This window comes from Triplophysa rosa, linkage group LG5, assembly GCF_024868665.1.
Source record: "Triplophysa rosa linkage group LG5, Trosa_1v2, whole genome shotgun sequence".
Lineage (NCBI taxonomy): Eukaryota > Metazoa > Chordata > Actinopteri > Cypriniformes > Nemacheilidae > Triplophysa > Triplophysa rosa.
The window spans coordinates 6413594-6439997 of NC_079894.1; the positions used below are offsets into that span (position 1 = coordinate 6413594).

General features: G+C 37.8%; 3 protein-coding genes across 4 annotated transcripts; 1 reads left to right on the forward strand and 2 right to left on the reverse strand.

Annotated features, from left to right (window-relative positions):
• Positions 1 to 46: 46 nt before the first annotated feature.
• Positions 47 to 21806, reverse strand: myom1a (myomesin 1a (skelemin)). Of its 2 annotated transcripts, XM_057335207.1 has the most exons (38): positions 21653 to 21806; positions 21358 to 21574; positions 20715 to 20903; positions 18726 to 18854; positions 18369 to 18546; positions 17671 to 17828; positions 17225 to 17317; positions 16672 to 16760; positions 16397 to 16432; positions 16147 to 16308; positions 15854 to 16015; positions 14785 to 14926; positions 14500 to 14699; positions 14131 to 14187; positions 13641 to 13765; positions 13353 to 13536; positions 12959 to 13133; positions 12731 to 12852; positions 10039 to 10235; positions 9758 to 9884; positions 9463 to 9638; positions 9120 to 9234; positions 8881 to 9037; positions 8654 to 8760; positions 8402 to 8446; positions 7807 to 7943; positions 7561 to 7705; positions 6932 to 6991; positions 6774 to 6841; positions 6534 to 6659; positions 4813 to 4900; positions 4369 to 4407; positions 4122 to 4227; positions 3739 to 3902; positions 3544 to 3580; positions 3250 to 3272; positions 2894 to 2949; positions 47 to 2411 (listed from the first exon to the last, which is right to left on the reverse strand). In XM_057335207.1, the coding sequence occupies exons 3-38, from the start codon at positions 20846 to 20848 to the stop codon at positions 2151 to 2153; spliced, it is 4380 nt and encodes a 1459-aa protein (XP_057191190.1). In that variant the 5' UTR covers positions 20849 to 20903; positions 21358 to 21574; positions 21653 to 21806; the 3' UTR covers positions 47 to 2150. The 2 variants fall into 2 exon arrangements, with proteins under 2 accessions (XP_057191190.1, XP_057191191.1); XM_057335208.1 differs by lacking the exons at positions 47 to 2411; positions 2894 to 2949; positions 3250 to 3272; ... (3 more) ...; positions 4369 to 4407; positions 4813 to 4900 and adding an exon at positions 4973 to 5210.
• Positions 21807 to 21922: 116 nt separating this feature from the next.
• myl12.2 (myosin, light chain 12, genome duplicate 2) lies at positions 21923 to 23865 on the forward strand. Its single transcript, XM_057335216.1, has 4 exons — positions 21923 to 22039; positions 22684 to 22891; positions 23002 to 23163; positions 23340 to 23865. The coding sequence occupies exons 2-4, from the start codon at positions 22708 to 22710 to the stop codon at positions 23510 to 23512; spliced, it is 519 nt and encodes a 172-aa protein (XP_057191199.1). The 5' UTR covers positions 21923 to 22039; positions 22684 to 22707; the 3' UTR covers positions 23513 to 23865.
• Positions 23866 to 24382: 517 nt separating this feature from the next.
• Positions 24383 to 26404, reverse strand: bag1 (BCL2 associated athanogene 1). Its single transcript, XM_057335215.1, has 7 exons — positions 26275 to 26404; positions 25845 to 25970; positions 25590 to 25672; positions 25360 to 25473; positions 25151 to 25258; positions 24955 to 25017; positions 24383 to 24872 (listed from the first exon to the last, which is right to left on the reverse strand). The coding sequence occupies exons 1-7, from the start codon at positions 26309 to 26311 to the stop codon at positions 24783 to 24785; spliced, it is 621 nt and encodes a 206-aa protein (XP_057191198.1). The 5' UTR covers positions 26312 to 26404; the 3' UTR covers positions 24383 to 24782.

Consider the following 26404-nt stretch of genomic DNA (forward strand, 5'->3'; position numbering starts at 1 on the left):
CAAATAACAGGTTGAATTTACTCATGTAATATTTAATGACCTAAAGCACTATATCTCATTCATTGATAAAACAGAACAAGGAGTGGATATAATATTTCCAGTTCCAATCCAAGCTTCACGGGTTTTCAAGTTAACACATTTTCTGCATTGTAGTGGTTTCATTTTACTGCATAGCACTGACTATTGGTTTTAATATATACAGTATATATTAATATACTCTCAGGTTCTTTGTCAACTGATAACCCAGCACAAAACAAATGCGTAACACAACAACAGCTAGTCTTGCGAGGCATCAGTCTCACATCGTGCGTCTTCTGCCTTGCAGCCTTTAATCATTAAACAGAAAACTAAAATCACGATGATGCAGATATGAACTAGTTGAGCTATTTTTACAGACTTCATTTTCACTTTCAACTTTGAAGTTTTGTTATCTTCCTTTAAAGCAGAATTTTATGTCACTTTTATGATATGATACATTGTATCAGAGCAGTAGGTTCACACCACATACGTTTAATTAAAACAAGACAACAGCAGAGGTACATCCTTTTTTTTGCTTGCACTGCTTCCAGTTTATGTTTATAAATAAATCAACACTCAAAGCTTTTTCATTCAAATCATGTCCATCTCACTTGTTAATAGCACTGTTCCAAAGTATTATTGTTACCTTTGGGTCCATTGTGATTACAAACAGCACAGTGTAAGGCCTGTATCCTTAGTTGCTAAAAAGTACTTAGTATTTAGGTCTGAAGACTTGGTTTATCCTGTCTCATAGTTTACCCTGGGTTTGTAGGTTGCTGTATTAGCGCCACCTTGGTTTATACCTCTACAGTATGTTTTCAAAACTTAAAGGGATGAAAACTCGTATGACACGGCTAAAACGCATATTATCGTTTGTTTTAGATGTAATGCAATGTGTATTAGGGCTGTCACGATTATGAAATTTGGCTGACGATTAATTGTCTAATAAATCATTGCGATTATGACGATTAATTGTCTGTTTTAGAGCTTTGACTTTTAATTCTCATACATTTTTTATTCAGCTTTGAAACGACCATATTGTTCTGAATATAAAGACCATGTTCTTTTTCTTGGAAATACATAGGAAAAAATTGGGTCATCATACTTAAGGTTTAGGCTTTTACCTGTCAATAATATAACCGCCAAATACTTGTAAATTAAGTGAATTGAAGCCACCATTAAAATGCTATCAGTCATAGAAAAGCTTCTAGTCTGTTTTTTTCTCACTTGCAAGGCTACAATAAAGTTTACTTCTATGTTAATGAGATTTTGGTAGACTGGTTTTCACACTGAAATAATATTAAATTGTTCTGCAGGTTATTTTTATGGTATATGCTTTAGTATTTTGAAGTGATTGTGTTGTGGTGGTACATTTTACAAGTATTACCATGCTTTAGTTACAATCTATACAATAAAATATGCAATATGCAGATGCACTACAGCTCCCCCTATAGTGTCTTCTATAGAGATGTGCAATAATTGCGATGATCTGAAACCATCGCGATGAGGTCAAACAATCGCGATGAGACGATTACTTAATAATCGTGACAGCCCTAAATACACGACTTAAGGTTCAAAAACGCTGTATTTTCCACATACCGTGCATGTTTGTATCTCCTCTTTGCCCCGCCTCTCTGAAACGCGTGGATTTTTAACAAAGCTCATCGCTCTGAAAATTGGTCTGGTTACACAAGTCGTTTCGGGCAGGTCTGGCTCGACCTGATTTTACTAAGTGGTTGATGTCCTCAGGGCAACATATTTTGTTGACCTAAGGACAACATTTTTATAAGTAAAACCTAGTCTGGGTGAGCATTCGGTTTTAGATAGAATGCATGTTTTGTTCCGACACTTAAATTTTTGCAATTTTATGTACTAAGGACTGTATGTACTGCAACTTATAACACACCAAAGATACAGGAAAACACATATTCGCGCCATATGACCCCTTTAAGTCTAATGTAATAAAGGCTTACAATAAAATCAGGCCTAACAGGCAAAATTTTTGCTTTTGGTGTTTGATTACAAAGATACATAGATTTCCCATATATGAAAAATTATACTGTCTGGGCATGCTTTGAATAAAAACGCATTGAAATATATAGTGATCAACGGATAAAACCCTTTTTCCATCTTTACTCATTCTTCACCGCTTCGTCCTCAGGGATGTAGATGCTGACAGTAAACTCTCCTGCCTCTGTGCCGTACTTGTTCTTCACCAGCAGGGCGTATTTCCCAGAATCGGTTGTGCTGACAGCAGCAATGGTGATGCTGGCAAACTTGCCGTGCTCGAACTTGAGCGTATAGCGCTCATCACCCACCAGCTGCCTGTCGTTCTTTATCCAGCTGACCTCAGGAACAGGATCACCCCATACGTTGCCAGTTAGGTTCAGAGACTGAATAAGGTAGGGAAAGAAATGTGAGGTCTTCTAAAGCATGTGATGGACCACGTGGAATGAGGTCCAGAAAATCTGAGACCACAAGCAAAACATTTTTTATTGAATTTAATTTAAAACAAATTACCATTGGAAAAAAAACTAGAAAAGTATTATTTCAAAATTTCCGAGTATGCGGTTTATTCCAACAGGCATGTTATCCCAGAAAGATCTGAGAATGTTTCAGTGGATGCAAGAAAATATGACTCCTTTTGTAAAAGGAATGATTAGTGACCTAGAAATAAGAAAATTGAAATTTCGAATATCTTTTCAATTTATGCCATAATGTTTCCTTGTGTCAAATACTTCAAAATTAAATGTATTTTCAGGTTGAAATTATATTATGAATCTTATTGTTATGGTATTATTATATTATGAAGTTGTTTATGTGGATCTTAAACCTCACTGTACAATTAAAAGGATATTGCTTGTATATAAGGTACCTTGCCCTCCTGAATGGTGACGACATCTGGCAGGCCACCCACCACACGGGCACGGTCTACAGACACACAAATTTAAACAAATTGAAAATAAAAGTAATACACTTCAGATATAAAAACTTGAATAAGTTCTGTTTTCTATGACTAAGTAAATCAATATCTGTTCTCAGAGGAAATAACTTGCATTCTAAACAAGCTGTCTGGAATTTTGTTCAGACATATACATTTTCTCTCTCGAACAGAATAACAATTCCACAAAAACAACTTTCGGGGTTGAGATAGCTTGTTTGTTAATGGGATGCTTCTGAATTTGTACACAAGGTCACAGCACAAAAATAAGAGCAGAGGCAATTACTTACTTCTCTCGGCTATGGCTGCCGCCCTGAGGAAGGAAGAGAGATAAACACACGGTTACTTAGGTCTTAAAATAGCATTAGCACCTGGAAAGGTGAAAGGCTACATGCTTCTTAAACTTTTCAATATCAGGAAATGCTGAAGCACAAACACATTATGACGCACTCATGAGTTGTTTATTTTAATGTTTGTGTGACAACCAAATAACAACAACACAATATGAACTATATGATTGCTATTCTAGGCAAAAACAACAACATATTAGTTTAACCCTTTCTTATACTGTATGTAAGACTTACTTAAGCCTCTTGAATTCTTCAAATGCCTCCTCCCATACTACACAAAGAAAGACAGGAATGAATGTTATGATATTATACATTTACAAGGTCTTATAATATGTAACAATAAACTTTTGAAAACAAAAAAAAGTATTAATAAATACCAGGACATCAATGTCCTGTATGAATGTGTACTAGGAACACCTGAACCCTTACCTTGTCCTGAGAGGTCAAGGACCCTTTTGACACTGCCTTTGCCATCGAAGATATCAATGGCATATTTGCCCTTATCCTTCTCTGTGGGCTCATTAATTTTAAGCCACAGCTGTTCTCCAGTGACTCCACTTTGAACTCTTTCTGAGTGGGAGATCTTTGATTCTCTGGTACCAGGCAGAAACACACAAGGAGCATTGGTAAGGTCACGATGCCATGAGTTAAAAAAATATATATATGTTTGACATTGAAACATTATAAAAATCAGCGACACACCCAGAGCTGGTGAACAGATAAATTCTTTACAATCACACCTGATGTCACATGAAAAATGGTGCATAGTGCATCCAGCAGGGCTATACAATAGTAAAGTATAAAAAGCGTACTTGTTAAGCCAGCCAACACGGAGATCTTCAATATAGTGCACAACAAAGGAGTACAGAATGATTCCATGCTCTGTGCTCATAACCTTGAGCTCAGTAGAAGAGTTGGCTATAAGAACAGAGAAAAAAAGTGACATGAAAATTGCATGACGAGCTCTGCGTGGATAGTGCTTGAAAGCTCATTCCTAATGGAGTATCATGTAACGTTCAATAACGTTGAGTGGCGAGGGATTGACTGCAGAACACTCACCGATAACTCTAAACACTTCGTTCAGCACTGCCTGATAACCTGTTGAGGAAGAATCGCCAGTGAGTGCAAGTTTTTGTATGAATTACTGATGGGCATGAAAGATTTTGCGATGTGAATGATCACCTTTAGAAGTCTGGATTTAATAATTATGTCATTATATAAGAAAATCATATTATATGAACCCTTTTGAACATTTTTATGTATTTGTCATTTTGTTGGACTATTGAATTCTTCAGTTATGTGACAGAATTTCTTTAATTGATATTTCAATGAATTCCACTTCCTGTCATTTCAAATTCTGATTTAACATCCTGTAGGGTGTGGCCAATTCAATCATATTATATTACTGTACAATAACACAATATTAAATTAGATAATATAATAATTTGAACATGAGGCAATTGGGAAATCCGCCCAACCCTTGACAAAGTACCTCATACATACCTGCTTCTGTCAGATTCAACAAAGTCTTGTCTTTTCCTCTTTCGTCCTTCAATTTGACTTCATACATTCCTGCATCTTTCTTTGAAATCTGTCGAGGAATTTTGAAAACAGTAAGATACAGATAGCGGACACAGATTTATCATTCACAATCAAAAACGACACCGAAAGACATTTAAATCAACAAAACAGGAAAGACCGAAAAGACAAGCTTTTCTCCTGCGGAGGATGCTGCAGGCCAACAGAGTACGAGAGAAAAAGACAGCACCATCACATAAAAACAACACAGTGACAGTGATGCCAACTTATAAATAAGAACTTCAGACTTTTGGCTTGCTTGGGATTTCTTGGGTGGCGGGTTTCATTTTCCTTTCTTTCTCTTTTTCGCTCTTAATAACAAGCTGTGAATTAAACAAACATTGCAGTTAATGGCGGCGCCCACTACAGGAGTGGCATGGGAGTTTGCCTCTCCATCGCGGCATGCACTAACTCCGCTTCTCTCTCAGTCCATCTGGACTGGCACCTTATTGGTAGTTGAATTCAGTCAAACGAAGATGGTTTTTAATCTTTGTTCCCAATGACTAATCCAAAATGGAGGTAAGACTTGACATGATATAACAATTTAAGAAATACCATCCAAGTCTGATTGATTTCAGGAAGTGGCTTCCTTTATAACCAAGGTTCACACACGGAATAACCATATGATATATGGACATAAATGTTGAAAATTGTATGTATCTCACTGGTTCAATTTACAGAACATGACACACAGAAAATATACAGAATCTAACATTAAAGTCAACATGAAATGGCATTCGCAACTTTAGATTCATAAAATGAATTATTTTCACTGTGAAATAGAATACTCAACCAATATTGATTTTATATAAGGGATAATCCACAGCTAGCCGTGCGTTAAAGGGTTTTAATGCACGACGTGGAGGCCAAGAACTTCCTTTAACGCACGGCTAGTTGTGGATTATCCCGCTTATACCATGGTCATTTGCCAAGTTAAATCTTTTACTGATGTTTACAGTGAAATTTTAGATCAAACAGGTGAAAATTACAGTGATTTTGTCAGTTAAATTTCAAATGTAATCAAACTTACTGGAGCTACCTGTGCGTTAAAGGGTTTTAATGCACACCTTCCAGCCAATCAGAATCAAGTATTCAAAAAGACCATGGTATAAGTAGAATTTAAATACTGGCTATTATTTTTAATCACGGCTCTTAAAATAAAAACAACTTAACTAACAACTTAAACACTGTGCCAATATCTCTTTGAATCTTCTCATATATCTGATACTACACTCTTAAAAATAAAGGTGCTTAAAAGGTTCTTCACAACGATGCCATAGAAGAACCATTTTTGGTTCCACAAAGAAGCATTCAGCTAAAGGTTCTTTAAAGAACCATCTCTTTCTTACTTTCTTATCATTGAAAGAAAAAAATTCACCACAAAGAACCTTTTGTGAAACAGAAAGGCTCTTCAGATGTTAAAGGTTCTTTAAGGAACCAAAAGGTTCTTCTATGGCATTGAAGAACCTTTTGAAGCACCTTTTTTTTAAGATTGTTGAAGCAATCCCCTGTGGCGTGCAAAAATCTCATCATTTATGGGTCCGTGTGTCAGAGAGGAAAGTGGCCTTTAGCATAGCAAAGCTTATAGCGTACTGCTCGAACCCCGTATCCAAAATAATATTAGCCCTGCCCAACCACTGTCTGACCTTGCCAATGTCAAAGGTCAAGTCCTCAGCAGATTTTCCGATCTTCTTCGCATCCTCATCATCCTCTTCAATCTCAATTCCATCCTTAAACCAGGCAATCTCAGTGGCAGGTTTGATGTTTCCAACCTGTAGAAGGAAATGCGAGGAAAAAATGAATGAGGGGATTGTAACAAGTATCTTTTCAACCCGAAGAAATGTAATACGATTTCATGTCCCCGTCACTGACGCCCCAATCCTGACCTTGCACTTCAGATGCACGTCACACTCCGGGGTGACCTCGAAACTAAAATAGTCTACGAAATGTGGACCTGTGTGCGGGAGAATTGTTTTAGACATCTTTGAATAACTTAAATTGCGATTTAAAACTGAAAGGACTTTGGGAACATTGTTCAGCATACCTTGCCTTCTGACCCACTCTGCTCTCTCAAACTCAGACTTCTTTTGAAGTTCTGCAAACTCTGAAAAACATCATTAGCGAAATGTGAAGAAATTAGGAAAGCATATTTTGAGTGCTGCTTGGCCATGAAGCTTGAACATGTAATACAGTCTGTAGGTTCATTTTTAGTTATAAATGGTACGCTACTGCCCTCTAAAGTGCATCCTCATATATAGCGCTGATAGATGGTTCTTGTACAGAAGTATAAAATAACCATTTCAATAGTTATTAATATTTGTTGATCCTCCCTTGTGTGTAATTGTGTAATGTTTAATACATCTTTAATAATCTATTGAATTAAGAGTGAAGATAACAATTTTACAGCAAACACAGTTCTGGTACTTTTTCAAACATGATATCAATGAATATTGTTTCGCAAAAGTAATTTGTTAAACTGATGATTCCTGACGCATTATTGCAGCAATAAAGATATTTGATGAGGTAATAACATTACAAACATATTATGAGTTTATTTGTCTGTAATGTTACGTTATATTTTATTCTAGTGATATTGTTTGTATCACTCAACCGTAGAGCAATGTATTTCAAATAAAATTGTCAAATTGAGCAAAGCCTACTCGTCCGACTTGCCTTCTCCGATAAGGACTAAGCTGGTGCGACCGGTTGCTTTGCCATCAACGAGGCTGAACGTGAAGGTTCCTTCATCAGTAACTTCCAATGAGTCCATGAACAATTCAATGATCCCGGTGCTCTTGTCAAAGTTCATTGTGTACTTCTAAAAAGTATTATGAAAAACACGCTGCATGTTTCCAACGTTCTGTCATAAACAACAATGTTTGTGAATGTAACATGAGGTAATGTTTTGATATGCTGTACCTTTCCTTGAGAGATGATATTATCATTGAAAACGTTCTCCACTTGGCAGTTAGAAGTGAACTTGCCAATTTGGGCCCAGAAACGCACACGTCCCTTCTCCTGAAGCTCAATGGCCATTTCAGTTTTGAAGGGAATTACTGCAGAATATTGCAAACAGTTAGCTTGCAACAACATACTGGGTGATATGTTTGTTAGGAGACATAAGACAGGGTACATGGAGTACACACTGACCGATTGGAACTGCTGGATGTTTTTAAAGGGATACTTCACCCAAAAATAAAAATTCTGTCACTCTCTAGTTGTTTCAAATCTGTATACATTTCTTTGTTTGGTTGAACGCAGAGAAAGATATTTGGCAAACAGTTCTTGGACCCCATTGACTACCATAGTAGGAAAAATTACAATGGTAGTCAAAAGTGCCCCAGAACGGTTTGCTTTCTTACATTCTTCAAAATATCTTCTTTTGTGTTCAACAGAACAAAGAAATTTATACAGATTTGGAACAATTCGAAGGTGAGTAAATGATGACAGAATTTTCTATTTTTGGGTGAACTGTCCCTTTAAGGTGTATTTGTAGTACAGTAATCCTACTTACTGGGGAACTTGTGGTCATGGCTGATCTCCAACAAACGCTTAAGTCCTACAGAGAGAAAACAATATGATCAAAAAGCCTTTGATTTGTGATTTTTTTTCAATTGTGTAGCATTGTTTGTTTATGGTTTGCGGAGGAAAAACAAATAGTAACAGGGCTTAAGGAAATGACTTTGCGATGCTTGTGTTTATGCTTGAAGGTCATTTGACAAAATGTAACGGGATGGAATATCAGCCAGAAATAAAAGTGACTCGCCTTCCTCAGTTAGCTCGTAGCTGGCCGAGACACCTTCAGTGTTTGTCACCACACAAGAGTAAATGCCCAGGTCCTCCACTGACGGATCATTGAAGATTGCTCTTGACCTGCAAGAAGGAAAATTAACAGTTTAATCAAAGTATTTTTAAGTATGAGGAAATTTGCGAAGAGTGAAGATTGTCATTGATTTGTAGAAGAGTGTCTTAGATCATGCTAAACCAACTCACTTGCCCCCGACAGTCTCAATGGTAAGATGAGAAGTGTCAGTGAAGGCCTTATAATTTTTAGACCACATAAACTGAGAGCTTTCTTTAAGGTCGGAGCACTCAAAGATCAGAGAGATCACACCATCATCATCCACATCCACAACAATCTCATTGGTTCCTGAGGAAAACCCAACATGTGTAATAAAATGAAAAACACAAGGTAGTTAAAAACGCAGATGTCTATGTGTCCATAGACTCACCAGGGCGAGTCTGAGCCAAAACAGCATCAGTTGACTTTGAGGGTCCACCGACGCCTGCCAGATTTTTAGCGTGAACACGCAGCCTGTAGGAAACTCCCTCTTGAAGACCAGTCACCTTTAATAAACAGAGAAAACGCATAAATAAAAACCACTGAGTGGTGGCCCTTTTGTGTTCTTTTGAAGAACAAAAAAGTTATTTTGTTTCCTAAAAGTTGCTTCATTACAGTTATTCGGCTTTTAGTATGAACGTGTTAGCCTTAATGATGTCTTTAAGCTAGTGTGCCTCACAACAGTGGCAAAATTCATATTTACAAGCATTTGAAACGTTATGAAAAGTCATTACCTTCACAAAAGTCTGTTTTGTGGACCTCTCTTGGACACATCTCCATCTGCCATCCTCCTCTTTAAAGTCCACATAATACCCAGTCACAGGACTGCGGCCGTTGAACGTTGGTGGTTCCCACAGAAGCACCAATGAGTTCTTACGAACCTCGAGGACACGCAGGCCGTGAGGAGGACCTGGGTTTCAAAAAAGGTGAAACATGAGCAGAAAGATGCAAAACACTGGTTAAATCGTGATTAATCTAACATTAAAATCTCATTGTATGATATACATGCTGATGAGTGATGTGGTGTACCTGGAACAGCAACAGTCCATTCCTTGCATTCCAAGGGGACACCGGGTGTGGAGGCTTCACCAACACCAGTCTGGTTGAATGCACGCACCTGGAACTGATAGAAAGTGTTTTCCTTCAGGTCTGTCACCTAAGCCAAGAAGAAAGAAGGAGCGAGAGTGATTTATTATTTCAGTCTTTTGCATATTATAATTGCTCATTTCAAGTCAAATGTTCTTGAACTTATTATCAATGAAAACTTCATAAATCTGCCACAAATCCAACATTAAGACACAAAGACCTGCCTTATAAGATGTGCCGGTGACTGCCTTGGTGTTGAGCTCATTCCACTTGCTTGTGACTCCATCTTTAACGGTCCTGTAGTCCAGATAGTAACCTCTGATATCTGCTCCTCCATTGTTAGCAGGAGCCGTCCAGCCCAGCACCATGTAGTCACGGACACTCTCCAGCAGGGTCACACCGGTGGGAGCGCTCGAGGTGGCTGCAGCAGGAATAGGTTTAGTTTAGCCTTGCATCACTTTCATTATCAATGCATTTTGTCGTCTAGAGATAGGCTGCCTGTGTGTCTTCATAGAATGTCATCAGCATACGAATATAAAACGTGACAAATATTTAAGTGTTCTTTTTATTAAAGAACATTTCCGTATTCCGTAATCCGTAGCAGATTCAAGTCACTAATGCTTGCCTATACTATCACAGGATCTGCACCGGCCTACTTTCACAGCCTCTACACTACTACACCTCATCAAGAACCCTGCGTTCGGCAAAGCGGCGACGTCTTGTTCTCCTTCACAACTCCTTCCTGGTGGAACATTCTTCCCAACTCAGTCCGGTCAACCACATCTCTCACAACATTCAAAAAACTACTTAAAACCCATCACTTCTGAGAATACTTGACAGACAAATGAAAAAAAAAACTATTACTCAGTATTTAAATATTTAAAAATAAAGAGTAACCAAAAATTATTATAACGCATGTCGGTCCAGAAAAGAAGATTCCGAGTACTCTTACGGTATCAAAAATTTATAGTAATGAAAGATTTTTCACATTACAGTATTGTGAATTTATTTACACGTTTTCGCGATAAATCCGTTGCAAAACTAACTTGTGCACTTGAAAGCTCAGAGGCGAGAGAAAGAATTAAATACTGTATTAGTGATTTAAAAAACTCCGTTCATTGTGTTTTTTCCTGCCATTAGGGGGCGGTGTGGCTCAGCCATATGACGTCATCAAATGCCATTCTTTCTCTCGCCTCTGAGCTTTCAAGTGCACAAGTTAGTTTTGCAACGGGTTTATCGCGAAAGTAGTAGCAAAAGTCAAGGCGGGAAGATTTGAAACTGCAGTGACAGATTTGAGAGGTTGTGGATGCCTATTTGTGGTTGCAATTCAAATCTGAATCTAGGAAAACGTGTATATATGTGCTATGCATTTGTATCTGCCAATGTATTTTGTAAATGCCAGTTTACACATTTGTGACTATTTTTCTGCAACTTCAAATTCAGAAGACAGATTTGTGAGTTTTGTCCACGAGTGCAAATCTCAACATTCAACTTCAGTTTTTTATTTTACAAGTTTTCACATTGGGGCTGTGAGTGTACATTTTAGTGTACAGGTACACTTTACAAGTTCACAAATTAAAATCTACATTCTCTCAAGTTTTGCTACTGAAATACCTTCATAATTTGAGGACAGATGCTATTGTACAACAAAAGAGAATCACAGATGGTTTTGTGCTGGTAGGGGAGATTATGGTGCTGAGAATTATGTTGGAAATCACACATAAAAATGGTTCTGCAAAAATTGTTCTCCAAAAGCTACAGGAACATGACTGGTGTTGTGAGTAAAGTGGACAAAACATGGACATTGAGCATATTTTGACTATCTACTGTATACACAAAAGAATAGAGCTACATAGCACTAAAAGTGGTTCTTGGCTCGTAATCATAGGGGAACCACTTTTAGTGCTATATAGAACCTTATTTTGGTGCTTAAGTGGTTCTTCTGCAGTTCTTTGGGATGACTGAGGTGCTATTTAGAAACCCTGAAAAACCATAGAGGAGCTTAACATGTTCTTTTTATGGAAACGGTGCTATATAGCACCTCGGTCACCCCAAAGAACCACTGAAGCACCAAGATATGGTGCTATATGGCACTAAAAGTGGTTCCCCTATGATTACGAGCAAAGAACCACTTTATGTGTATATGTACATTGTATAAGCATTCACTTGACTAGAGTTGGGGAAGCTTCTTTGAAACTGTATGCATGTGAAGCTATAAGTTATTTAAAGGGGTTATATGGCGCGAATACGTGTTTTTCTGTGTCTTTGGTGTGTTATACATAAGTTGCCTATGCATGTATTAGACACGCAAAATTGCAAAAATTAAAGTGTCGGAACAAAAGATGCATTCCAACTAAAACCTAATGCTCACCCAGACCTGCCTGAAACGCCTCGTTTCAGGCCTCACCCACACCCCCACAAATCTACATCAGTTCGTGGTATGATTTGACTAAGACCGCTCAAATATATACGCAAGTAAGGTGGGCGTACCTGTCAGTACAATTGCTTTGGAACCTGATGTTCCAAATATGGTAAGAGGCGGTACATTTCCGTCACACGCTTGCAGTATTCGACCAATCACTACGCATTGGTTAACTGGCCAATCATAGCACACCTCGCTTTTCAGAGCGATGAGCTTTGTTAAAAATCTGCTCGTTTCAGAGAGGGGGGGCAAAGAGGAGATACAAATATACAGCGTTTTTGAACCTTAAATCGTGTATACACATTGCATTACATCTAAAACAAATGATAATATTTGTTTTAGCCGTGTGACCCCTTTAAAATTCAAAGTCGTCAACAACACTACAAGCTACAAACCTAAAAATGTAGTCAGTTGCGTCAAGCGTGAGTTACGCCCCAATAGTGTGATGTGCTGTGAAATTTCACAGTTGTACTGACAGCTGCAACAATACTCACCAATTGCTGCCTGCACAATGCAGACCTCAGAATCTGCAGTGCTTTGACTGTATCCAGCAGCGTTCACAGCCTTCACCCTAAACACACATTTGTCTCCAGCGTTCAGCCCGTGGCATTCAAACCTGCAACCAAAAGAGATTGACAGATTTCAAGACAAGCTTTGACTAGATTCATAAATTCACCATGTAATAACAGAACATAAACACTACAGTTTTCTGGTGGGCATACCTTGTGCCTTTGACGGGCTTGTTGTTGCAGGGAACCCAAAAGCCGCTGCCATTGACGCTAACCTCAATATAATAACCCACCAGATTCTTAACCTCTTTGGATGCCCCCCAGGTCACAACCACAGAAGTGTCAGTCCTTCTGATGGGAACGATAGGACCTGGAATAGACGGCAGGTCTGAAAGCAAAACATACAGACAAACAGCATATAAATACAGTAAATGTCAAAAAACATTATTAAATTATGTAAATAATCATGTTGAGGCTTAATACACTCTGTTCCAGCAACAAAATTAGTATAAGCCTATACATCAAGAACTACTGAAACACTCTCTGTCATGCAATACTAAACATGTTTCAGTAACCTATTTTCTATTTTTGTGTCAAGAGCTAATACCCAATATGTCTCCCACAGTGGTCGCCCCAGTTTCTTCAGACGGCTCCCCAACACCAGCAGAGTTGCAGCTGCGGACACGGAAGCTGTAGGATTTACCCTCAGCAAGGTCAAAGAGGGCAAAGCGGGGAGATTTCACTGGCATCCCGGGGTTTACCCTCTGCCATGTGTTAGTGTCCACCAAACACTGAAAAATGATTTGTAATATAAACAGTAGGGTTACACTCATACAAGGTAAAAATCAATATAATTTCTCATAAGAAAATGGTTTATTGTTCTTTTTTCCCTCACCTTCTCCACATAATACATGACACCCTCATGGCCTCTCTGCACAGGGGGCTTCCAGCTCAACACCACGTAACTCTTGGTAGCTTCAGTGACAGCCAAATCAGTGGTTGGACCAGGGACTACCCCAACTGAAAGAGACAAGGAAAATAATGCAGAGAATTTACAATCACTCTGATGGCAAGGTCATGTCGGATATTATTTTTATTTATGACTAGTACACAGTACAAAAGCACGAAATTAAAATGGACCCTATTTGCTTTCAAAGCAATTGTGTGCGATTCATCAGTTTATTCTCAATAAATGTTCGCTTTCTAATTGTTAATAAAAATGGAACGATTTTTTTTCAAATATCAATTAAATGAAGTCCCACCCAGTTTCACTGTAAAATTTCACTTTCCAAAATCTAAATTTTTCTTTTCACTTTCCAACATCACATCAAGTTTCAAGTCGTCTTTATAGGGTATAAAATTGAAAGTTTGAATAAATATTTGACCTGTGGGGTCTTCCTCAGTAAATTTGATCATTCCAGTCCACGGAGCAGAGGGACCAGCTGTGACAGACAAAAGAGAATGTATACATCCAAATTAACTTAAAGAGATAGTTTACCCAAAAATGAATATTCTGTCATCATTTACTCCCCCTCATGCCATTCCAAACCTGTTTGACTTTCTTTCTTCTGCAGAACTCAAAAGAAGATATTTTGAAGAACTTTGGTCACCAAACAACATTGATCTCCATTGACTTCCATTGTATGAACACAAAGCAACTGAGACATTCCTCAAAATATCTTCTTTTGTGTTCCACAGAAAGGTTTTGAAAGACATGAGGGTGAATAAATAATGATAGACATTAACTCGCTTACCTCTGAGACGAGCACGATCTGCAGGGTCCACTGCAGCTACGGGGTCAGAGGGACGGGACGGGCGGCTCACGCCTGCTGTATTAAAGGCTCGCACTCTAAATGTGTAGGAGCGACCCTCAATAAGCCCGGTGACAGGAAAGCGGGTGTATTTGACTGAAGTGTCATTACACTGGGCCCAGTGATGAGTGCCAACCTCACACCTGTAAAGACCTATTTCAATGAGGAACATTGACCTGGCCTTTAAGATCCTATTGGTGATGAGCCTTAAAATGCCATATGACTCACCTGTCAATGTAATAGCCCATGATGGAACTGCTACCCTCCACCGCTGGCTGCTTCCAGGTGACAACCACATAATCTTTATTAGCGTCATGGCAACGCACATCAAGAGGAGCAACAGGGACCCCCTCCTCCTCCACATCAGCATCTGATACACACATACACACATTTCTCCCTACTGTCATATCTAATTATGGCACGGTAAGATACAAGACAACGCCTACGCTTAGTGAACATAATAACTCATATAATATCCTAACTTGGATAAGAACAAGGAAACATATATTCTGATGAAATGTATATCTTGAATGCACCATGAAAGATTAGAAAAATTCATAACTGTAAATATTTGATGAAGCTTTTTAACACAAGTCTTTAACAAACACCTCATTTGTAAGCTAACAACAAGACTAAATTCCATTAAGGTGGTACTAGGTTTCTTTTTAAAGGTTTTAAAGGTTTTTTTAAGTACACGCAAAGATATTTTAAGGATTAAGGTTAACTTGTCCTCCCCACTGACTGCTTTTGGTGCCGTCAACCAAAAATAGAAGCAGCATTCTCAGAGTGAAACCAAATACACGTGGCAACTTGCTTCTTAAAGATGCAGTACACATTGCCCAAGAACTGACATTAAATTAAAACACTAAATTTTTTAAAGAAGACTTTCCAAAGTGAATGTGCACTTTATAGTAAGATCAGGCAAAGTGCACGTTTTTGTCACAGTACATTCTTTACAGCAGTGGTTCTCAAACTGGGGGCCATGGACTCCTGGGGGACCCCAAGATGGTTCCAGGGGGACCACAGATTTTGTGGCATTTTAGAAATATAGATATCTATCATACATTTTGTGCAATCAAACATCAGAAAAACAACGCCACCAACCAAAATAATTGATGTTTTAGCATTGTTTAACTGAATATTTTCTTGGTTTAATTAAAATTTTAAGTTTAAGATTATAAGTCTTTATTTGGGGGGCCGCAAAGCAATGCACTCTACACAAAGGGGACCTTACAACAAAAAAGTTTGAGAACCACTGATTTACAGCAGATTTGGCAAAATATACAGTAGGACTGACCTCTAACAAAAACATAGGAAGAGTGGGAGTCGAAGCCTGACTTGGTGTTGACACGCAGGGTGTAGAGACCCTCATCTTCTTTGTTGAGGTGCACGAGAGTCAAAGTGGCCCGCTCTCCACTCCAATGCATGGTTACCCACTTAGAAGGTGACAAGGCGATACCTGATGAATAAGTGAAGTCACCATCAAAGACTGCTAGACTACTTATTATTTCTTAGAGCCTTACAACAATACAGATCTCCAACACAATGACAGAGGATGCAAGTTTTACAGTGAGCTCATACAAGACCCACCATTTCTGGACCACACAATTTCTGGCTGGTAGCGTTTGACATTGGGGTAGACAATGACCGTACAGCCCAAACTCATAGTCTCTCCCTCGCGGCCAAATGAAACGCCAAACTTGTCAATGATGGAAGTGTGAAAGGTGACGCCATACTCAGGACTGAAACCATCTAAAGAGAACATGAACAGAAGCAGTTTTGTACTGTATAAGAGTAGTAGTTCATGTTGCTAAATAATTCTATGGTATGTGAAACTTACGAGGCCTTTCAATCACCTCCTCTTCATCCTTGAACCCTTTACAATGGAAGCAAAGGATTTGACAAACAAATGAGTTGTGCTACATGAAAGGTTATACCTACGATATGAAGTATTCTAGGTAAAACCACAGTTAATTAGCCTTTGCAGAGAGCAAATGGAAAGACACTTTAGAATAGACCAAAGGTGCTGTTGATCAAACTGTTGATCATTCAGGGCAATGCATACATCAGTCGATGTCATTATGCAGACTGATAAATGTATGTAAATATACTCACTTTTAATTATGACAGAAGCAAAAGCAGAACTTTCTCCCTTCACATTGAGAGCAGAGATCCGATACTCAGCAGTGTCATTGAAATTACAGCTGTAATCCACAAGAATAAACACAAAATAAATATAATAATATGAATAATAATATTCTTATATTATATTATATATGAAGAGTTTGGTTCCAAAATGAGATAACTCCATTTTCTAAATTTTTCAAAAATCATGCTTTTATTGTTTTGTGTTAGTTAGCTGTATTTTTTTTTTTTAGATAGTGTGGCTTAAATCAAAACATACCAATTGCAGTTTGATTGATATTAATTGGAATGCACAAAAAACATAATTTTTTAACATTTTTAAAAACGGAGTTATCTCATTTTGGAACCAAACTCTTCATATGATCTTATTATATTATTTAAGCAACACTTCATGATGCTGATATTAATGAAGAATGAATTTAACACATTTTATGCAATATAATAAGGAAACACTGTAACTAAGACAAGTTGCACAAAACACATAATAAAATTAAATAATACAATTAATTAAAACTTTCTTTACTTCTTGATTTCCAGAGAATGCAAGTTGTATTGGCTCTCTGTGACGTATTTCTCAGGGTGAGCTTTTGCATCGATTACAACATTGTTTTTGTACCTGAAAGAAGAATTAGGCAATCAGAGTTTACAATAAACAATAATCTTATCACTCTACATTAAATGTATTCAAATGTATGGGGTAACACTTAATTTTGATAGTCCACTTATTTTACAAATTATAATAAACTTTGCAGATTCTTGTCAAGAGTCAGTAGAGTTTTAAGACTGTCTGCAAATACTTGCTATGGAATCATTGATTGAGTTAGTTGGTTATGTAGTTGCAGAGTTACTTATAGTGACGTATACCTCGAATATGATGTCTAAAGTGGACTATTAAAATAAAGTGTAACCGAATTAGTTAAGTGTAACCTAAGTAATTTTAATAATAACATTTTCTATGTGGTTTCTAACCAGGCCACACGGGGTTTGGGCCATCCAGCCACGGTGCAGTGCAGGGTCACACTCTTTCCCTCCCACACGGTCTGGCCACGTGGGTTCACAATGAACTCCGGTGGGTGAGTCAAACTGTCTGTATTCATCTTCTTCTGGAATTCATCTTTCTCGTGCATCTTGAGTAAAAAAAAGTACGATATGAGAATAATACTGGTTTTATTTGAAAATCAAGTTGACTGACACCTGTTCAAATAAGTCAGCTTTCATTTAATACAGCTTGGACAAAGCTGTGGGATAAAACAACTCTTTAAACAGTAAAGGTTACACAAATTTCCAATTCGGGGTCTGCATCCTTTGAAGGGTGCATTTTAAAACAAACATTTTCTGGCTCTGTAATTGTTTCAAAAAGTGTCCAGCTGCTGTCACCAGGCAACAGAAGAATTAGGAAATCCTCCGCAAGGCCAAACCGTCTCATTTCCGTTCGCTTCGTGAACTTCTGAGGGTGCACCGTTTAAAGACCAAGTCCTCATTTTAAGTCCGCAACCTTAGAAGGTTGCAGCCCTCGAATTGGGACAGCTTTCGTATCCTCAACATTTTTAATGTCAAAGTATTGCAGCAAAGAGATGATTTAAGGTGAGTATTTTCAGGTGAACTATCCCGTTAAAGACCCAGCAGATCTGAAGTCACAAAAACATCTTAAATGTATTGGATCAAACCTTTTTGCTCAGAGTCATGCGATCGGCAGACTCTCTCATACTGGTCTCCCTGGTCTTCTTATGAACTCTCATCTTGAAGTCGGTATCCCTGGAGAACAGGTTTCTCATGACGACATACCCCACACCCTCTTCCTTCACCTCCTCCTGGCTCTCCATCAGCTCTTGGGTGGCTAAATGACTGAACAACAAGATTAAATTAATAAGCACAAACTGCCCTAAAAACTATCCATGCAATTTGGCATATCTTAGATATAACCATGATGAGCATCACAACATTTAAAAACAAATGGTGTGTATCCGTTTTATAGACTTCCATATCACACTATGGGTTGTGGCCCAACTGATGTGTGCAATCACCTGCTTCTAAAGACCGGTACAACGTATCCAATGACCTCGTCTTCTTTGTCCACTGCCAGGTGAGCTCGCTTGTCTTTTTTGGAGACTGCACTTATTTTCTTCTCTTTCTTCTTAGTTGAAGTCTTGACCCTAAACAACAAGAGTCAGGTCAAAAACTAAAAGAAAACCTAAAAGGGCAAATTCTGTCATGAATTACTCACTCTCTTGTTCCAAACCTGGATACAATTTCTTTGTATGGTAGAACACAGAGAAAGATATTTGGACGAATTCTTGTAACCAAACCGTTCTTGGACCCCATTGACTACCATAGTAGGAAAAATGACACGGTAGTCAAAAGTGCCCCAGAACTGTTTGCTGTCCTACATTCGTCAAAAATATCTTCTTTGGTGTTCAACAGAACAAAAAAAATGATGAAGTAATTTTCCTATATACTATGGTGGTCAATGGGGTCCAAGATCTGTTTGGTAATAAGCATTCTTCCAAATATCTTTCTTTGTGTTCATCAGAACCAAGAAATTTATACAAATTTGGAACAACTCGAAGGTGAGTAAATGATGACTGAATTATGGGTGAACTATCCCTTTAACAGAAAAGGATGAACCAGAGTCTTAGTGTGTTAGTGACCAGTAAATATTTGCAGAGACACTCTCAATATTAAGCATTTATTAAAAATAAATAAATATTATTGTAAAAAAAGAAAAGCAGCAGCAAAAATTTTAGACTTGCTTGTTGTTGTCTGCAGCAATATTCTATATAAATATCCATTTCCATAATTTTCCCTTGTTTTGATTTTTTTATGTGTTTGGTAAAAAAATCATGACCAGTTGGGAAACATTTTTAAAAACACATATCATCGGAAGATAAACCTAATCATATCCAACTGATCCTGACACTCATTCACTTCTGCCAACAGTATTATGGGCTTATTCGGGTTTAAAGATAAAGCAGGGCATTCAATTTAAATACCAGTCTGATCATTTTATCTCTTACACGGTTACAAAATATCATTGGATTACAGCAGCTTCAAGTCCTTATTAGGATTTGTTTCCTAATAAATACACATAGCAAAATCGCCAGTGTTAAAAACGGTCAAATTAACACTCACAGTGTATATATAATCCACACTATCAAAGTGTGGATTATATACAGTATATACACTGTGAGAGTTAATTTGACCTTTTTTAACACTGGCAGACAGTGTCAGAATTATTTACACATATTCACTATAATTCAACAAATATTGTCAGGAACATAATCTTCAAATCACTACGAAACTATAAAAAAATGACAAGCTACAGACCGCAGGCCACTGCTGTACAAATAACAGCCGTCGGAAACTAAATATGAGGATTTTTATGAGGACTTTAGAGTGCAGACACTTTCCTCAGTATTCCAACCCCAAGGTTTATGTATGTACAGTTACAGTCCAGCCCAACTAATGTGATTTCAAGTTTCAACGACTATAAATAAACTTTTTACAACCATTAATAACTTTGGCTCATCTCACAGAGGCTCAAATTCTTCCTCCCGCTGACAGTCAAGCTGTCCTAAACAGCACAACCGTTCCTCTATAATAAACGTTTCTAAATACTCTAAACATACAAAGTCACAAAACTCGTTAACATGAGCATGATCAAAGCAATAAAAATACACAGGTCTGAGAGAAACCTGGAAATAAGCCCTACCTCTGCAACGGAGCACATCAATGACAACCCGTTTTTTTCTCATTTGTACCAGCAGGTTAAAAAATATTTCCAGTAAAGAGTTCTTCTAACCCTTATAACTAAGCCAACCAGCTTCAAATAAATCATTGCACACATTTTTTAGGAGAAGGCAGATAAACATCAATAGGTTATACAGAAGAAGTCTTTAGAAAAGCAGGAGGAATTGTGTTAAAAAAGGGGGGAAAGCAGCACTTGTAAGGGGTTGCGCCACAGGAGCCATTCTTGAGGGCAGCATGAGCACGGGGTCACACCTCTGTCCTCTTACCCATGGCCGCTCACATAAGCAGCGTAAGAATGGCTGCTAACAGATGACAAGGAGCTGTGATGATAGCTGCTCTCATAGTGCGTCTCAAGGTCCCGTTGCTGCTGCTCCTTTTGTACTTTTAAGGATCCCGACATCCTGAGTGTGCTTTATGATCGGACGAAGAAACTCCGTTCTCTCTCTGTTCGCAGCCTCAAATTCCCATTGAATGTTAATGCACAAAATAAAACATAATCGACATCAAATGCTGAAAGGAACTAGGTTTAGCTATTCTAGGCTGTCTCTCTTCTTCAGAAACAATAGGTCAACATATGTTTCTTGCTTGTATACTTTTCCAAAATAGTTTAAATACACATTCTGTTTTCAATTAAAAGAATGTAATTACGTTAAAATAAAAAAGTATGATAACATGACAATAATAAGACCACTAAAATAGTAGCCTACATAGGCAGACAATGTAGATATGTTTAAAGTACAGTATGTCTATATTGGACAACACTAAAATTACAAGCAATTTGTTCAATAAACCGTTTTGTTGTGATGGTAAGTCACAACATGTTACGTTCCACATAACTGGCTGAGTAAATACTTCATTTTCTCTGTTTGGGCCAGGGCTAGCCTCTGTTGTAAATACACAGTCACTTACCAAAATCAAAGTTGGAGGAAAAGTTGTAAGACAGGCAAAATCCCCCAAAATGAGAAGCGAGTGAGAATCTAGGCACTGCGGTGGGGATGAGGCAGCCGACAGAAACAAAAATAATGCTGCCACTCTGCAGATTGCTGTGGACAGCCACGACCTTGTATGGCCACCGGGTCTGTTAAATATAGACCCTGAGAGGGCAGGCTGTTTCAACCTGTGAACGCTGACAAACGCGCGAAATTCAAGATATAAATACAATGAATTACCAATATTATTGACACTAAAGATGATCTTGTCTTACCGTAAATTGGGCACTGTCATCTGTTCTTGGACTCTGTACTAATTAAATGATGCTCACAATATTTTACAATTTTACATTACGCTCATTTATACACATTGCAATTTATCTTATTTAAGGTGTGCGATCTAAAGTTTAACCTAGAATCTACACCCAACAAAAACACCCGTTACATTACCGTTACATTTCATCTTTCGCTCTATTTTGGCATTCTTCCCGTAGGACTACTTGTCCCCACCCCACAGAATAACTCATGGACTATTCCTGTCGGTGATGTAATGATATGTCGATGGGACTTTCCCATTGCGGTCAACTTCAGAGGGGTGTCCAGTGACTAGCGTGGCAGGCGTTGTTTGAGGTGTCCTGGCTTTTTGTTACCGGAGGGTATAGGTAAGTATAATTTTTTTGAATGTATGCCATTGTGATCCCGATATTTTAATAGTTGTTGTATCTGACTTTATAGTTTGAATGTAATTCACAAACGACACATTACTGATGACAAGTAAGACCGCTCATCTGCTAACTGGCGAATTATTAGTAACGTTAATTTAGTTCTGCTGTTTCATGTAAACAATTCATGTTTTATTATTGACTGTTGACTCATACAAAGACATCATATTTGAATGTGTCTAAACGAATATAAAATGTATCTAAATAATGATAACTATTTGTAGCGTACAGTTAGCTAGCTAACTAGCTAACGTTAGAGTACTGTTCAGCTCATGTTAACGCACTTAGCAAAACAATCATTTACGGTCTTAAAGATAGTCATCTGTTTTAATGCGTATGTTTAAAATAATGTCAGTTGTTAACATGAGTGCTCAATAAACACATGATAAAGAAATAGTCTTTTGTTTACTGAAGGCAGAATGTGTTTTTGTTGGTGTGTGTGTGTGCGTGTGTGTGTGTGTGTGTGTGTGTGTGTGTGTGTGTGTGTGTGTTTTATAATACCTCGTGTCTTCGTGTAATCTTTACACAATACGTGTGTGCTGTTGCTAACTTGTAGATCTAACCGGCAAAATGTTTTATTTCAGTTGTAACAGAACAGAAGTGTCAACATGTCAAGCAAAAGGGCTAAGGGAAAAACCACCAAAAAGCGCCCCCAGCGGGCCACCTCAAATGTGTTTGCCATGTTTGACCAGTCACAGATCCAAGAATTCAAAGAAGCTTTCAACATGATTGATCAGAATCGGGATGGCTTCATTGATAAGGAGGATCTGCATGATATGTTGGCCTCATTAGGTAAAGACAGAGTAAAGTTGGTCAAGAAAACACGTTAACATTTCTATCCGTAAGTCTTAGTCCGATAAAAACAGATTTTGATCAAATGATATGCTGTTATTTTTTGACAGGTAAGGACCCTACAGACGAATACCTCGAAGCAATGATGAATGAAGCACCTGGTCCTATAAATTTCACAATGTTTCTCACAATGTTTGGAGAGAAACTTAATGGAACGGATCCTGAGGATGTTATTAAAAATGCCTTTGCTTGTTTCGATGAAGAGGGCACAGGTAAGCATTACCAAATGGGAAACATCAAATTACTGTAATAAAATAGCAATGGTAGCACTTAGAAATTAGTCTGTCATCAAAATCAGTTGAATGTGGCATTACTGCTGTTTTTGGTTTATTATTTTAACACTTGTTACATTTATAATGTTGGTGACCCGCTAAATGTTTGGTCGTAGGTTTCATTCAGGAGGACTACCTTAGGGAGCTCTTAACCACAATGGGAGACAGGTTCACAGATGAAGAAGTAGATGAGCTGTTCAGAGAGGCCCCTATTGACAAGAAAGGAAACTTCAACTATGTGGAATTCACACGCATCCTGAAGCACGGTGCTAGAGATAAAGATGATTAGGACAGGGCTGGGCACTACTGACACTAATGAAAACTACACTGTAATATTGTGTGTATGTCTCCTTTTCCCACATGGGCTAGTGCAAGGGGAAAACATAAATCAGCAAGATGATATCATTTGACATTACTTATGGACCTTCTCTTACACAGTCAAAGTAGACTTGTACATAATTATAAAATACACGAAGAGTAATATGCGATAAACCTCAAAATAAAACAATGCTGTTGCAGTATGTAAATGTTGAAAAATAAATTCTGAATATATGACGTTATTGTAGCCATTGGAGTTTTAGCTGGATTCACATTTTGTAATTAATAAACAATTTGAAATAAGGTATGCAAGTCCTCCAATTTTCATTGCAGAAAGTGAGATAGTTGATGGAAAACAAGGCAGTGGGTCTTCCCTCATAAATTTTAAAACAAGAAATCAAAAGTTGTTCAATTACATAGATTGATTTCAGCTCAGTTGTACAGAATGTCAGTAACACCGTGTCTACACCGGACGCATCCAGTGTGGACAAAATGTAAAATTATAATGGGTTATAATGCGTTTCTAATGTCTTTAGTCGCGCCGGTCGCGTCCGGTGTAGACACAGTGTAAGGAAAACCACCACAGATGATGAATGGTTACATTGCTGGAATGACACAAGACGGAAAACTGTCTTCAAATATTTAATTTCCTTCAAAAACATCTTCGGAGACAACCACCAGTGGTTTGAGGCAACCTGAGATTTATTTTTGATAAAAAACTATCAAACTACGCTCTGACTTTATATATACAAAACTCTTAATTTCATGTATTTATACATATTGTATGTGTTTACAAAGCGGATTCGTGTACAGTGTGAAAAGCCAAATAAATGCTAACACCTCAAGACAAATTATATAATTTAATTAGGTTAGATCCTTTATAAGGACATTTTACAGCACCATCATTTCTTTTCCAATTGAAAAACACTATGGATTAAACATTTATAAACCTCACAAGGCTACATCACAAAACTAAGAGGGAGATGATTCAGGATGGCCCAAGCAGTTGATTCATCAAATAACCTGGCACAGCTATAAGTAATGCCAACATAACATGAACAAAAATTGTATTACATTTTATAAATTGCCTTGTTCTTCCTTTTATAGCAGGCATGTGTAGGTCACAGGGTGTGTTGTTGGTTAACTGTTGGAGTGCCAAAGTTCTGGATGAGGTTTTTCCTCCGGTTGCTCACAGAGCAGCTCCAGTAACTAATGATGTCAGTCTACAGGTTTTTTTAGGTTCACTCTGCTAAGGCTAAATTTTTGGTCTGAATCTTGGCCAAGTGATCAGATATTCCAGCTTCAATTTTGTCACACTGAGCTAAGAACCCCTGTGCATAAGAAGGGAAATAGGAAATCAGTTTTACATGTTTTTCAATAATACATAAAACCCTTAAATAATAAAAATCCTACTTGAACGGATTTCACAAGTCCTTTTTTCTTCGTTTTGCAATCGCTAAAGCTTTCAGGCAGGCCCTGAAAGTAATGTTGGAGTTCATTAAAAGTTAAAAAGTAAAAAAACAGCAATTAACAATGAAATGTTTCAATACCTTAAATATGTTATGGTTAAACAGTTCTGCCTAGAATAGAGCAAAGAAACACAAATTACCAGAGCATCTATGTCCTCTAGGATCTTCATGAACTGCTCAGCAGCAACTTTCACCCTGTGGTCCAGTTTGTTAAGAGCCTCGACTTGCAACTCTTTTGCAAGAAAACCCTAAAAAGATCATTTTGATTATGAACTGAACATAAAGTCTAACCCCGTATAAAATGCACTGTGTTCAAGGAATTAAGAGATTTTAAACATGTCAGACATACATTCTTAAGTCCTGCAAGTTCACCATCCACTTTCTCAAGCTTTTTAGCTGTTTGTTCCACAGATTTTTCGATGTCTTTAAGCTTTTTAAGCTCTGCTTCCTCCTCGGGACTGTTCTATAAAAACAAAGTAGAATTCAAATAGTTTGATACAACTCCGACTCATATAATACAGTTTTATCACCACCGTTCATGAACCATGCATGTAGATAATGCACAAAACGCATTATTACCCTCTTTCCGATCATCATTAGTTTACAGCCCTGTTTTACTCCAAAGCTGGACAAAGATTCCTCCATCTCTTTCAATGATTTTCCTTCAGTCAGAGGAGGCATGAAGATAAACATAATAGGATCAATAATACAGCTAAGTTATATTTCAATGAATACAGACGTTCTTACATCTACTGATACAATACAGCAATTTTATGCTAACTGTGATGTGTAAGATACGCATAAATCAAATACAAAGCCTGTAGCCTGAAATACCTTTAAATATAATTTTCTGGGATGGTGTTGGTACTCCCGTGGCCTCTGTCAGAGCATCGGACAAATCCTTTAATGATGGTTCGTGTCCATCTTGTGCTGTTAAAGTGATGCTGTGTTTGGTCGTGCCTGAGACAAGAACAGTCATCATCATGATCAAAATATGTGCAGATTACTCAAAATGAGACGATATGTGAGATGCCAGCCTTATTACTGCCTAATAATATTGAGAGAACGATGCATTAGGAATATGGTAAAATATACATCGCTGGTTTAAGCTGATGTTCAGTTCATGTTACTGTACATGTAACTTAGCTACGTTAGCATCATTTTTAAATCTACTGAAACGTATACAGCTAGTCACGAAAAAGGACACACATTCAACGAATATATGTCACTGTTGTGCATATAAAATGTGGTAAATAATCTTTACCATAAGCAACTGTCACTGTCAATGTGTTGTCCGACATATCTTCACGCTGTTAGCTGTCGCTTCGCAACCGGAAGTGACGCGTTTGTGTGCGTCACGCTTTTCTCGTTGCTGTTACGCATGATTGATCTAC